The sequence below is a fragment of the Strix uralensis genome, chromosome 1, assembly GCF_047716275.1.
Source record: "Strix uralensis isolate ZFMK-TIS-50842 chromosome 1, bStrUra1, whole genome shotgun sequence".
In the NCBI taxonomy this organism is placed as follows: Eukaryota; Metazoa; Chordata; class Aves; order Strigiformes; family Strigidae; genus Strix; species Strix uralensis.
The window spans coordinates 19587395-19600494 of record NC_133972.1 but is presented as its reverse complement, the minus strand read 5'-3'; the positions used below and the strand labels follow the sequence as shown (position 1 = coordinate 19600494).

Genomic DNA, 13100 nt, shown 5'->3' with positions numbered 1-13100 from the left:
CTAAAGCCCCATCTGCCCTTTACAAACCAGAGGAAGAGGAGAATTTTTAACCAATCCAAAATTAAACAGGTAATGCTCTCTGAAGTACTTCACTGTCTAAGGCAGACTTTCCATAGGAGGAAGGGAGGCAGGAAGGGGACACCACCTTCCACCTCCTTGCTGATGTGCTGGAGTCCCTCTACACACGTGCATATATCTGCTCTCACAACCACAAAGCTCAGAGGTAGTATTCTCTTATGTTTTACAGTCCCCAAACGTGAATACACAGAGGTTGTGGAGACAGCTCATTACTCCATGGAGAAACAGTCTTCAGTAACTTTGGACTTTAGTGACACCCCATAAATCCATCCATCCCTTGCCAGAGTCACCTGCACTTACTGTCCTCAGCAGCTCATGTCAACACATGGTTACTCTGACTTGTACAGTTTTCAGCTGTTTTTCAGATACCATGACTCCAGATAAATTTTTGCAAGGTGATCCTGCCACTTAGTGCTCCTCACTGTCAAGGTTTCTGTTCTACGCTTCAAGGTGACAGAAATGGGGCAGAACAATCAAACCATGTCACACAGTTAAACAAAAGATGTGCTTCTTTGAATCTTTGTATTTCCTTCAGAAAGCCATCTGAAGGCAAGGGAATTCAGTTCCTCAGGGTCAGTGTCTAAAGACGGGAGGGTTAGAAAAAAAAATCTCTGTACAAGAAATAGGTCCTCCTGTCTAATTTTAAAATCAAACAGGAACAATGAGCTAAAAGAAGATCATAAATGCAAATATGTTTTGTGCAAATTTTATTTATTGTCCTTCAGATGACATCAGCTTAACAGTTTGTGCCTTGTGAAGAGAGAGAGAACAAACTTGGAAAGTCTAAGGAGACAGCAGCTTTAAAAATTGCTATTAGTTTCCTACTGTGTTCCTGTCACGTAAGAAGGGCAAAAGTTAGTGGGCTGGTAAGACAGAAGGGTTGAGGGAACCACACAGTAATATACACGATGGCTAATTTTCTGATCTCACTGGTCTTGGCACTACAGGCCATACTAACATCAGTCACTCGCTTTTAAAATAACAGACCTGAATTGTAGCAAATCTGAAAATCATTAAAAATTATTTTAAAATTATTCAAATGATACTAATTCTTCTTCAGCACCAGTTATATCCGTCCCCAGCTTTTACCTTTCCAGCTTATAGTTAAGACTCTTGTTAGCTGTTTTCCTTTCAGGATGTGGCATATTACAGACATTTACATCATTACAACATAACAGAAGAGTAATTCCAGAACTGCTTTAATGTATTTTGTCCTTTTATCTTTCTGGCTTGTAGCTATACCCTCTCCTAATCACTTCATACATTCAGAGTAGGCATTAGTGACTCTTTCAAGCATTGCAGAGAAATCTGTAAAAAGCTGAAAAGCATCCACATTCCTCCATTTCCCTGTATGTTGCTGATTTTCACACAGATGTTACTTAGCAATGGGTCCTCAGCTGACATTAACTCTCCTTTAACCAGCAACCCTCCACTTGGACATCATATCTTTATGCAGTATTAACCCATCTCTGTTGCCATTTAATGTGCCAAAGAGATCTCTGGTCCTCTACAGGCCCACAGGATTCCTAGACACTTTCTTCCACAGCCATTCAAAATGAATTGGTGATACTTTATCATTTTGTTGTGGAATTGCAGTTTGGATGATCAATAATGATCCCAGAATCTTGGATCAATTCTGTTCTGAAGGACTTTTTACTTTCCCTAATCAAAAGTAGAAATTGAAAAAACTTCATCTCACGTGATACAACAATGCTCATAAAAACCAAACAACTAATCCTTGCAAAACAAGGTTGTTGTAGTTACGAGGATCTAAGGCAACACTTGCCAGCTTACATTCAAATCCAACTTAACTGAAGCTTCTCTCACCTGGCAGCTTGAAAACTTAAAACTTCAGTGCTTCATACAATGAACAGCAGAAGAAAGACTTCTATCATGTTCAAGGCAGGAGAAACCATCATCTGATTGCCATATTCTCATGCAGAACTAAACAAGGCCTGCCGACTTTACATTCACCGTTGTGTGCAATCTCTTTTAGCATATCTACAAGGCTTTAAAATATACAGCACAAGCCACGATTGCTCTCTTCACTCAGTCTCCTTCCCTACAATGAGGCCATGATTCTGTACTTCTATCAATTGTGCCATCTATGCAATTTGAGAGAGTTCAGTACAGGGAATCAAATCAAAGCAGAAAATGAAAGAACCATTTCTTTTCACAGTCAAGAATAAGTGATCATGGATGCAATCAAAATGCAAATGCATAGAGTTAAATCTCTGCAAATGCAGTTGTGATTGCTTAAACACCTTATCGATTCACTTAGCCTTTATAGCCTTTAGGCTTAGCCTTTGTCCTGAAACTGAAATGAGTCTCTGGTAACACTTCAGTTGCTTTTAACTATTTGTGTTGGCTGTTTCACTCATTCCATGATGGTGAAGGAGACTCTGCACTGTGGCAGCAACTAGCCAGAGTGATACTGGAAATAAAGAGCTTGCAGAGGGCACTGGCAAGGTTCACAAGGCTAGGTGATGGTGCAAGAGAATATAAATAGTTGATCTGTATCATACTTAAACCGTTGACTCATAGGGAAAGTAGGGAAAATGAGAAGCTTTGGTGACAAGCTTAGCAGTACCGAGCAGCTTTGAACCACTAAACGTTGCAGGGGATTGGCAGGGGATTTCCGAGCAGTGTAATGATACAAAACTGACTGGAACCATTTGTAGCTTTTTAATTGATGCATTACTATGAGTGACATCAGTTCTAATTGGGCATTAGGTCCTATCTTCTAATACACTGAAAACATAAAAGAAGCATTCCTGCTTTGATCCACATTGGTATGATTAAAATTTAAGTGTGTAATTCTACTCAGCTTATGCTTCTGCTGTTGCCCTGCTGCCCCTGGAGGAATATGTCCCCAGAGCTTGTACTTAGATATTTGTATCCTTTAGAAACAAATCAAAATTAATATCCCGCTTCTGAATCCTGAAGCGCTCTGGTCCAAACCCTTCTCTACACGTTTGCCTTGAAAAGGAGATTTGGAAAAACACTTGAAACATGATAAGGATTTAATGACAATTCAGCTGATGCTTCTGGAGTCCTCACCATTTCTCTGCTGACCACAAAAGGTTCCCTGTCTCACCCAGAGGAGTGACACTTGGAATTTTTAAGGCCCTTGGACAGAAGACAAAGTTGTGGTGTTTTTTTGGGGTTTTTTTTGTGTAGTTTTTTTTTTTTTTTTAAGAAAAGGAACTACCAGCACCAAAACCAGGCTCACAATCAGGCAAAGCTAGGAAATATCAAAGCATTGTTTCATACAAATAAGCCATGTGAGACCCTGTAGGGATTTGCTGAGTCTGGTTTAACTGAATTCAAAGAAAAAGTTGTGATTCCCAGCAGAAGAAAACATAATGCATTTCAAGCAGATGCCACACTACTGCTTTTGAGGAAGGCTCCCTGGACACCTTTCCTCCTTGGGTTCTCCCAGAAGAGCTCATGAATGTCATTCACACTTGTTAATCCTTCCATGCAAAAATGAGTGGGAAGAGAAGACAGTACTTACAGAATCGGACGAGACTGGAAATCTTCCTGGTTCATTCTTTCAGACTGGCGTATTTTAAGTATTTCTGTGTAACTGAGATTCTGAAGTTTGCTCTTGAACTGATCCAGGGAGCTAGGCTTGGTAGTGAGTGCTCTCATTATCTGTTCTTTCACTACCTGCATTACCTGTGGTTGACAAGGAAAGGAAAAGAAAACCTGTGTTAACACTTTCTTCACTTTTGTTTCAAATCTTATTCTGGGTCACAGTAAGATTTCTAGGTACAGAAGATGATTAATGCTATGTGGTCTCAAGACAATTTTTCAGTAGCATAACCAGAAAATAAGCCAACTTCTGACAGGTCATCACAGCTTACAGCAAAAGCTCATCTGCTCTGTAACAATAAATCTTTTTTTTTTTTTTGGGCGGGGTGTGTGTGTGTGTGATTTATTGCTTGGCTGTCTCCCTAGACAGCTAAATTACAATTGCTGATTACAGGATTTTAAGTCTCACTCTGTCCATAGTTTGTGTGCCCATGGCAGCAGTAGCATGGCTCTTCTGCATTCTGAGCTGATGCTCCCATCATGTCACGGACAGGCACACATACAACACCAGACTTGCAACAGAAAAAAAATCCAGTGAAGTCCTAAGGAGCCGACTGAGAGCGCAGATGCACATCCTGACTTCTGCCAGCAAAACCCAGGAGAAGCGCACAAGTTGCAGGGACCACTCTTAACTGCCCACAAGAGAGACTACGGAACATTTTTCAGGTCATACTGCTCTCCTGCTGGGTCTTGGAGCTGCTGTCCTGACCAGAAGGCAGTAGCACAAAGTGGCTAACTGTGGCCCATTGTTTCCCTTATTCCTTATGCCCAGAGGCAATGTGCACACACTGAAGCACTGGAGGTTCCCTCTGAACATCAGGAAACACTTTTTCACTGTGAGGGTGACCGAGCACTGGTACAGCTTGCCCAGAGAGGTTATGGAGTCTCCATCCTTGGAGATACTCAAAATCCATCTGGACACAGTCCTGGACAACTGGCTCCAGGTGGCCCTGCTTGAGCAGGGGGGCTGGACCAGATGACCTTCAGAGGTCCCTTATGACCTCAGCCACTCTGTGATTCTGTGAGAGCTTTACGCTACAAGCACATTATGGCCATGCACAATGAAGGAAAGAGAACTTGCTAAAAGAGACCATTAGTTGTGGGAGAGAGAGGTATCAGTTTGCCAAGGGTATTACAGATTGCTTTTGAAGCAATGCCATTAACAATGCAAACCAAAAAATGAGAATGAAGGATGGCTAGGCAACAGCCATCTATCTGCATATTAATTATCAGGAGAAAACTGCTGAGACACAGTTAACTAAGGGGAATTGCTTGGCTCTAGTTCAAATAAATACATATCACAGATTACTGTCTGTCTCTCCGTAATCCTGGACTCATTTCCTTGGTGCTGGTGCAAATCACACACTTTGAAATATTTATCTGATGCTGTGCTTAAGTTGGCTGAAAAACCAATTTATCAGACTTAGAAAAGCCCATCCCACCCAAATCTACTAAAATCTGCTAAAAAGCAGTAGGAAATGGTAACTCCTCCTGGTATCAAAGCAGGTGTGACAGAAATTAACAACTACACAAACAGAGGGCAAAATCTTTTTCTGCACTGTTAATTTTCCTTTATTCTTTCATCTTCACCATGTATCTTAAAACAGAAGCTCAGCTCCTCAGAGGTTCCCTAATCATTCTGAAAATTTATTTTTTCACATATTTCATTGCTTCACATGCGTTGCCTCAGTCTTCTAACTCATTGCCTGCACTATGTTTTCTAATTTTGCTTCCTGAGATGTAACTTTTTTCTCAGATGTAATCTAAGCACTCATTTTAGCTGTGTCCAGCAGGTGAAACTAAGCAAGTGAAGAACTAAAGATAATCTCCTTCCTTGCTAGAGGGACTACATCCATCCCAGAGATCTACTTCAAGAGGAGCAAGATGCTTCTCCCAAAGGTGTTGGCTCAGGTGGGCAGCAAATGCCTTTGCCACACTTTCACTCCCTGGATGAAGCAGCCTACACTCACTTGGCTGGGACCTTCATTTGATTGCATCCTTGCAGTTAAGATCCTACTCTTGGTAAATCTTGCAAACGCAGCAAAGATGAGCTCCTCTCCATCCACTCCTACAAATTTAATAGGTATATTGCTATGTATTTGAGGAAGTCTTATAAAGCAACACAGAATTTTGTACTCTGCACCTGCATACTCTTCATTTCATATACAGAAGTATTTGCTTTTAGAAGGTGGCCATGTGCAGCTAAATCCCTCTGAAGAGTTACTCAGCTCGTCTGCTACTGGGAATCAGCTACCTCCCCATCTGAAAGATGAACTCCTGGCTGCCATCCGACTGCTTAGAGGGATTAACGTCTCCTTGACTGCATTCAGAGCGCACTCACGAGACCACAGCAGTCCAAGTAAGAAACATGCTGTCACACCTTGGAAATGACAAACCGAAAGGCCAAACAACCATAACACCTGAACATTAATGGATTGTGCCCAAATAGGCAAGAGGCATATTCCTACTGATTTCACTGGGTCCTGGTTTAATATCTAAAAAGCCTTAGGAAGTGTAATGAAGGAAATGACCTCAAAGGAACAGTGAGAAAAAATGAAGCAGAAAATCCCAGCGACAAGTTGGATTTTTAAAAATATCTTCTGCCTTCCTCTTTGTGCCTTCTTGACAATGACTACCTATTGCTGCTAATTAATTTTAATTTATATTTTATATATTTATATATTATTAATTAGGACTAATTCTTATTAACTACCAGGAATGGAGAAGAGACTGGAAACTAACCTTGCCCACTGAAAACATATTCAGCTATTGGTACCTCCTAACACTACTGTCCAGGCTCGGGGTGAACTGGGCCTAATTTTTCACACTCACAGAGAATGTGACATTCAGCTTCTGACTTCACTTCTAACTTCTCAGGCCCACTGAGAAGTTGTGCCAGACTACTTTGTTAAATGTGGTTTTACAGCCAGCCTGAAGTCATCATTTCTGCGGTATCATGTAAAAGAAGCATGCAAAACCAGGTAGCTTAATTCAAACATGTAAGCCCCATTGCTGCTCATGGCATCAAATTCCCTGGGCATTAGAAAGCAACAAATTAGTACAATTTTAAACAGACAGGCATAGTGTAACTGCTAAACTAACCATACTACACTGCTATATTAACTATCACTACCATATTACCTTGATTTTTCAGCACCAAACCAAATTTGCAAGGAAATATAGTCCTGCAATCGCTTATGCATGCACGCAGTTCCAGTTTCATGCATTCATTCAAATAGCTGTACAGATCTGGTTTTTTGTTGCTTAGATTTAGCTTAAATTCAGGCACTCACACTGGGGAAACGGCCTCTATGAGTAGTTTTTCTCAGAAAATAAATGGACAAACAAATAAATAAATACTGTATTTTAAGGAGGTGCATATATGCGGATCTTCTTTTCAGTCTGATCTCTAAACCATTCATATGAAGCAGTGCTCATTCTTGGCTAAATGATGCAAAGGAGGTTCCGGTTCAGTAGACTTAGGTCACTGTCATTTATGCTTAGTTGCAAAATCCTGTATAAACCCTTGTCTCCCTTTTCTGGTACTGACTGCTGTGTTTAACATGGAAACAATGCAAATTCCTCTTCTTTGCTATGATCTAGAAAGTTATTCACAGGGTATCATCAAAGACCTTCTTGGTTTAGAGGCTCCACTTTCTCTGAGACAGAAGGCAGGAAGTGTATGCCCCAGGCCCAGCACATAATGGGGTGATCACTTGCCTTGTAATGTCTATAGCCAACACTATTTAACTAGTTGGCCAAAATGTCAAAGCTGCTGATTGCACTGAGTCTCCTGAGCATTTGGGAATCACTGCCAAGAACTTCTAATCTGTTTAGTTTCCAAAGCTGAGTTGCCAGCCCTTGATTACTGCTGTCTGAGAGACAGCATCAACCCTTCCTCCCCTCATGTCTGACCTTACAATGAAATTAAAGGTATTCTCTACTCAACATGATTGTACATAAACACTGTAGACAGTTGTTTTAATTACATTATGCTTTGCTACTCTTACTGAGAAATAACTGTTTCAGAGGGCACATTTGCTTTAAATCACGTCCTTTTTATCTGACAATGTCTCGTATGGTAAGAGAATCCTGAGTTCTGCATTACAACTGAAACAGGTAAATTCACTGAAGACATGAAGAGAAAGACAGTAGGAAAAAAAAAGAATACTTTTTTTCATTTAATCACATAGGACCTTATTTCCTGTATTTTGTATCCCTCAAACGTGTCTTATATTTCTACAGTCAGTATCACCATAACATTAAATCATGCATTTTTCATTAAGCTATTTTAGTCTAGCTTTGTGTTTAGCTTATTTGACTTCATCTCTGTCATCTTACATTCTGACTACTTTGCCTTTCCAATATTTAGCCCCTCTTTTATTCTTCCTTCTCTCTCTTGCCATGACAACTTTTGCCTATGCAAATAAAGTCTCCTCCTTCCAGGATGGAGAGAGGTCTGAACGCTTGGGCTCTACAAGGGAACAAAATAAAAAGAGAGAAGTTGTCAATGTCAGAAAGAGGAGTTTATCAGGGCCAAATTCTATAGCAACCTTCCCACTGATTGAATTTCAGTGGCTTGTTTGCAACTACGGGAAGCACCAGCCTCTGTACTCTACTTACCCCATACCAATGCAAAGTTTGTCGTTAGCACTGACTGGAGAAGACAGGCTGCCGTCTCAGACGCCTACCATTGCCTGCAAGCTGCTGGAAATTTAAGTCTGAGACTTCCACTCACCAGACACACTCTTTCTATGAACTCACAGCATCAGTGTTCCCAGAAACTTCCCCCAGAACACCCTGAAGGGCCGGACATTCACAACAACTCATCTGTGGAGCACCAGACAGGAGATGAACCTTTCTCATAGCTTCCCCACAGTATCAGTGTTTCTCTTGAATAAGCATGCCCTTTCACATGCAATGACCCTCACAGCAGCAAGAACACATCCAGAGGCCATCACAAAAGCTGCTAAGTTGTACCTGTCGTATCTCGGGGCACACAGTACACTGATTGCTGCCTGGTGACTAACTCAGGGGGTTGTGTGTGTCAGAATGTTATGCTGACTGATTGCCATTAATCTTGACAGACCACCCTTCTTCTGCACAGTCAAGACTTAGGTATAAACACTGAGCCCACATTATAATGATGTGCTTAGTTCAGTGCTTTCCTAATTTGGCTCAAAATTTGCAACTACTGTGAGGCATGATTCCCCTATCTTGTTGCAGCATATGATAAAAGAGCAGCCACTGGACTGCGCTATAACCAGAGACACACACCCCCCCCCCGCCTACAACCAGACTTGAAGCACCTAAGATGTGAGAAGTTTTAAGGTGTCATTCACTAGCTTTTACACGTGAACATTCAAAAGTCAACAAGCCAACAAAGAGAAAATTGGAGGAACGAAACATCTCTTTGCAAATTGGTTGTCAAGAATGCGTACCTAGATTCCTTCCTATCTAAATGTTCCCAAAAAGAAGCAGCTTGGTTTATACGGGGTGAAAAATGAAGGAGAAAACATCATTTGCTGATTGAGATCCAGCTTGATCATGTTGGTCACAAAGGGATTTCCTTCAGTTAAATCCACAGAGCAGGCAAAAATAAGTCTGTAGAGTGAAATGGCCAAATAATTCTTAATGAACAGCACTTACTGACAATAGAGGCCATAAAGAAAATCTAATTCTGAAGGGAAAGGAAATGACTTCAGTTTACAAGCAACCTGTCAACTCCTTTAATGAAAACTTTACATGTTTAACACGTGCACCAGGTAATTCAAGATAATTTTTTAGACTGTTTCAAAGGATAAATTGTCTTAACTAGATCAATGGTTATATTTTCAGAGTACTCAGAAGAGTCATCCTGAGAGACTTCAAGGTCCTTGGAATGATGTTCTCTCCCTGCCCCATCTCCACATACTGCAGTCTGTGAATTTACTACACCAGTCTCTCGGTTACAGCCTGTACCAAGCTTCCACTCCACATTACTTTAGAATATTAATCCAAACACGCCATCCTACACAAGCAAATTTAAACTTAGTGCTGGCACAATCTAACCATGACAGGAGACTCCAAAATTCCAGACCATTTCTTCTATTACAGTCTGTGCACTCTGGAATTACAAAAAAACCTGTTTTCAATCATCTTAACTATTCCAGAACACAAGGACAGTTACTGTAGCCAGTGATAAAGAGGGAACTCTAAGCCGTCTGGATGTACATAGCCACAGGAATAATTAAGCTGATTCATTTTCAGGCAGCAGGATGAGGAAGCATCTGTCAGAGGATTTAGCAGGTATAAGCTCTAATACATTTTATCTCTTAATTTTCTGCAGAGTTTAAAACTCATTGTGAAAAAAGTTTGTGTTGCTGGGGTTTTGGCTTTCTTTTTTCTTTTTTTTTTTTTTTTTAAATTCTTTTGTTTGTAATTATATTTTTCTAGTATGAACCAAGACATCTTTCACTTTGCAGAGACTTGAAACAATGTAATGGTTTTGATCAAGCTGAGCAGTCTGTTTCCATGTGGTACCAGCATCAATGTCATTACCCAGTTCAGCAGTGACTATCATTTTGCAGGAATACCCAGCATGAACAAATGAGCACACCTAGCAGATATGATGATGGAGATGAGAGGTAGATGTGACAGCAGTTCCACACAAGGTGTTTAAAAGATCTATAGCAGGTGTCTGAAAACTTAATGCTGTAGTAATAGATCTCTTCAACGTGAAACCTTGTTCAGAGCCTCGGGACCCAAATACATTGCCTGTCCTCTGGTGAGGAAAAGAGGGAAGAGAACCTGAAGGAGCTTGAGCTTGCACTGGATCCCAAGATCCAGAAGGTCAAGTGGTGAAGAAAGAAAAGGCTGAAGATGAAGCAAGGCACACAATTGTTTTACATTTCAGAGAAGTTCTTGATTTTTCCAGCTTTTTATGTTCCCTTGACTAATGAATCACAGGTGTGGAAAACCAGACTGAAATCACAGTGTTCTTGGGAATTGATGGGCTGAGATTGTTAATCCAAGACTAAGAGTGAGGGGATAGAGGATTCATTACACTCTTGCAAGAAGGGAGGAATAACAGCCACAGGGCCATGAGCAGAAGACTGGTGAGCACCATGAAACAAGGTGTGAAAGGGAGGCTGAAAGCAGCAAGGAAGGGGTCTGAGGAGTGACTGCATCAGAAGGAGCAGATGTAAAAAAGTCCAGTTCCCTGCAAAAGATTCCTGGCTCATCCTGCTGTCAGATGCGAGCATTTTCTAAACTGTGTTCAGCAGAAATGGACCACTAATTGCCGCCCTCTTGTTACATTACATCTTAGGCCTCTGCAGGAAGAGACTGTGGTCACAGCTTGAGTTGGCACTTTCCAAAGAAGCTCTCAGAATTGTTAGCTGCACTGATTATTTTTCTCTTGTATAGATAGGTTCTGATGGAGAACTACTGGATGCCAAGGAGGCCTCCAGTTATTTTTTAACATTACTATTTATTTGCTCAATTAAAACCAGGAACAGTGGCAGAGGCTTTGGCTGCGAGCAAAAAGCAGCTTGAACTTGACTGCAAAAAAAGCAAAGGGCTACCAAAAAATTCCACTGAAGCATAATATGGCCAAAAAGATGGTCAAGAAGATTATTTTGACAATGAATGTTAACAGACTGGAGTAGACAAAGGAAAAAGGAAAGCAGGTAGTAAGAAGGGTTTTATAAATATGGAAAAGTGACCAGAGCAGGACCAGAGGTTCCAGTGGGGAGTATCAGCATGTGAAGGAAGGCATCTATCTGGTTAATTGCTTGCAACAAAATAAATGAAGGGGTGGAAAAGTTTGAAGGAAAAAAAAAAAACGAGGCTCTGATAGATGTATTTCAACAGAAAATGAAGGCTGAAGAAGAAATGAGATCAGTTAAAAGGAAATAGGAAAAGAAAGGGTAAAATATGGGGGAAATTATGTATTTATAAAATTATGGCTCAGGAAGCAGCTGACTGAAGAGAAACCTTCCTTAAGGACTAGCCTGAGGAAGTTGAGGGTAAAATTGATAGTAATAGAAAAAGTGAACAGCAGTCCTTTACAAACTTGAAATGCATGTGGATTTAGAATCATCATCAAAATACACTCTAACTGTCTACAATGTCTTCAACCATTTTGGTAAAAGACAATGTGAAAGCAGTCCACCGGTTTCTTGCAGGGCTAAAACCAGATGCTAAGGGTTCCATTCAAAACAATGCTAATCTAAACAGACAAGTCAAATACCAAGTATTTGGGTTGTATTGGGGTGAAACAGGAATGACTGATAGACAGGAAACCTCTTCCCCACATTTAATATTTGCAGAATATTATTTGCATCAGAAATAAGGAATAAATTTCTTTCCTGTTTGTGCTTGGTGCCTTGAGGTAAGCAAAGCAAGAAATAAGTGCTGTGTGACAAAGCATTTCTGCCCCAGTAAAATGATGTGCAAAGTAAATATGACAGTTTTTGTAAACTTCCTTGTTAGTTAATTGAAGTCTTAGGTCAGCCAATATTACATTATTTCCCCCAATGTCTGACAACCTCCTTTGGCAAAGTAAAACATGCAGAAAATCATTTGTGGGTGGCATTTAATTCAGGGCTTTTCACAGACAAAATGTACTGATCTTCTCAAACAAAATGTTAAGTGAGGGGAGGGGGAAAAATGAGGAGATATTTGTATCCTTAGTCATATACCAATGTAATAATTAACATGTCAAATAACATGCTTGTGAATTCTAAAGGAAAATAATATAAGAGTTACCCATGATTAGGAACATACATTTGGGTGCTGCTTCCCTTACAATACACAGTTACATTAAATAGCACACGCTAAATGAAAATTAACTGTAATACATTGGCAAACAGCTGGTTCTACAGAAGGAAAGCAAGGACAAGATTCTGATAGGTAGTTTTTCCCTCAGGAAAGTGGAAAAATCAAAGAACTCAAGTTCTGGCTATTAATGATTAATAAAAAAGACTCTCTAAATGGGCAGAAAAACAGAAAAAGTGGGGGAGCAAATTTTTTAAAAAAGGGGAACAGAAGGGGCTTGAAATATTACTCAGTACATCTGATAAATGGATAAAAATGGAAGAACAACACTTTGCATTACAGCTTCACATCTTATCTCCTTTAGTTGAGATAAAAACAAAATAAGGGCGTGACCAGCTGCATTTCTGAAAAGATCTTCAGGCTCTTTTACCAGTGCAAACTACTGTGCTGAGGTCCGTCCTGTCTGAGGTATGAATGGCCACATGGAATTGAACATGGTCCAAGCCGGCCACTGTCCCTGCTTGCATTGTCCCTTCCCTTGTCTCCAGTAACTCCAGGGACTCTCCAGCTCCACCTCTAAATGGAAGGAAAGCCAGTGCACCAGGTTTGTGTCTTTTTAATACAAAAAGAAATGGAGATCCCTAATCACCCAGGTGAACTACAAA

At 40.5% G+C, this 13100-nt stretch overlaps 1 protein-coding gene across 3 annotated transcripts in view; it reads right to left on the bottom strand.

The window, feature by feature from the left end:
* ELMO1 (engulfment and cell motility 1) overlaps positions 1-13100 on the bottom strand; it is a 309226-nt gene that overhangs the window by 25015 nt on the left and 271111 nt on the right. For all 3 annotated transcript variants that reach the window (XM_074858472.1, XM_074858461.1, XM_074858482.1), the window contains one exon: positions 3596-3759. In XM_074858472.1, coding sequence (XP_074714573.1) covers positions 3596-3759 — 164 coding nt within the window. The remainder of the gene's footprint in view (positions 1-3595; positions 3760-13100) is intronic.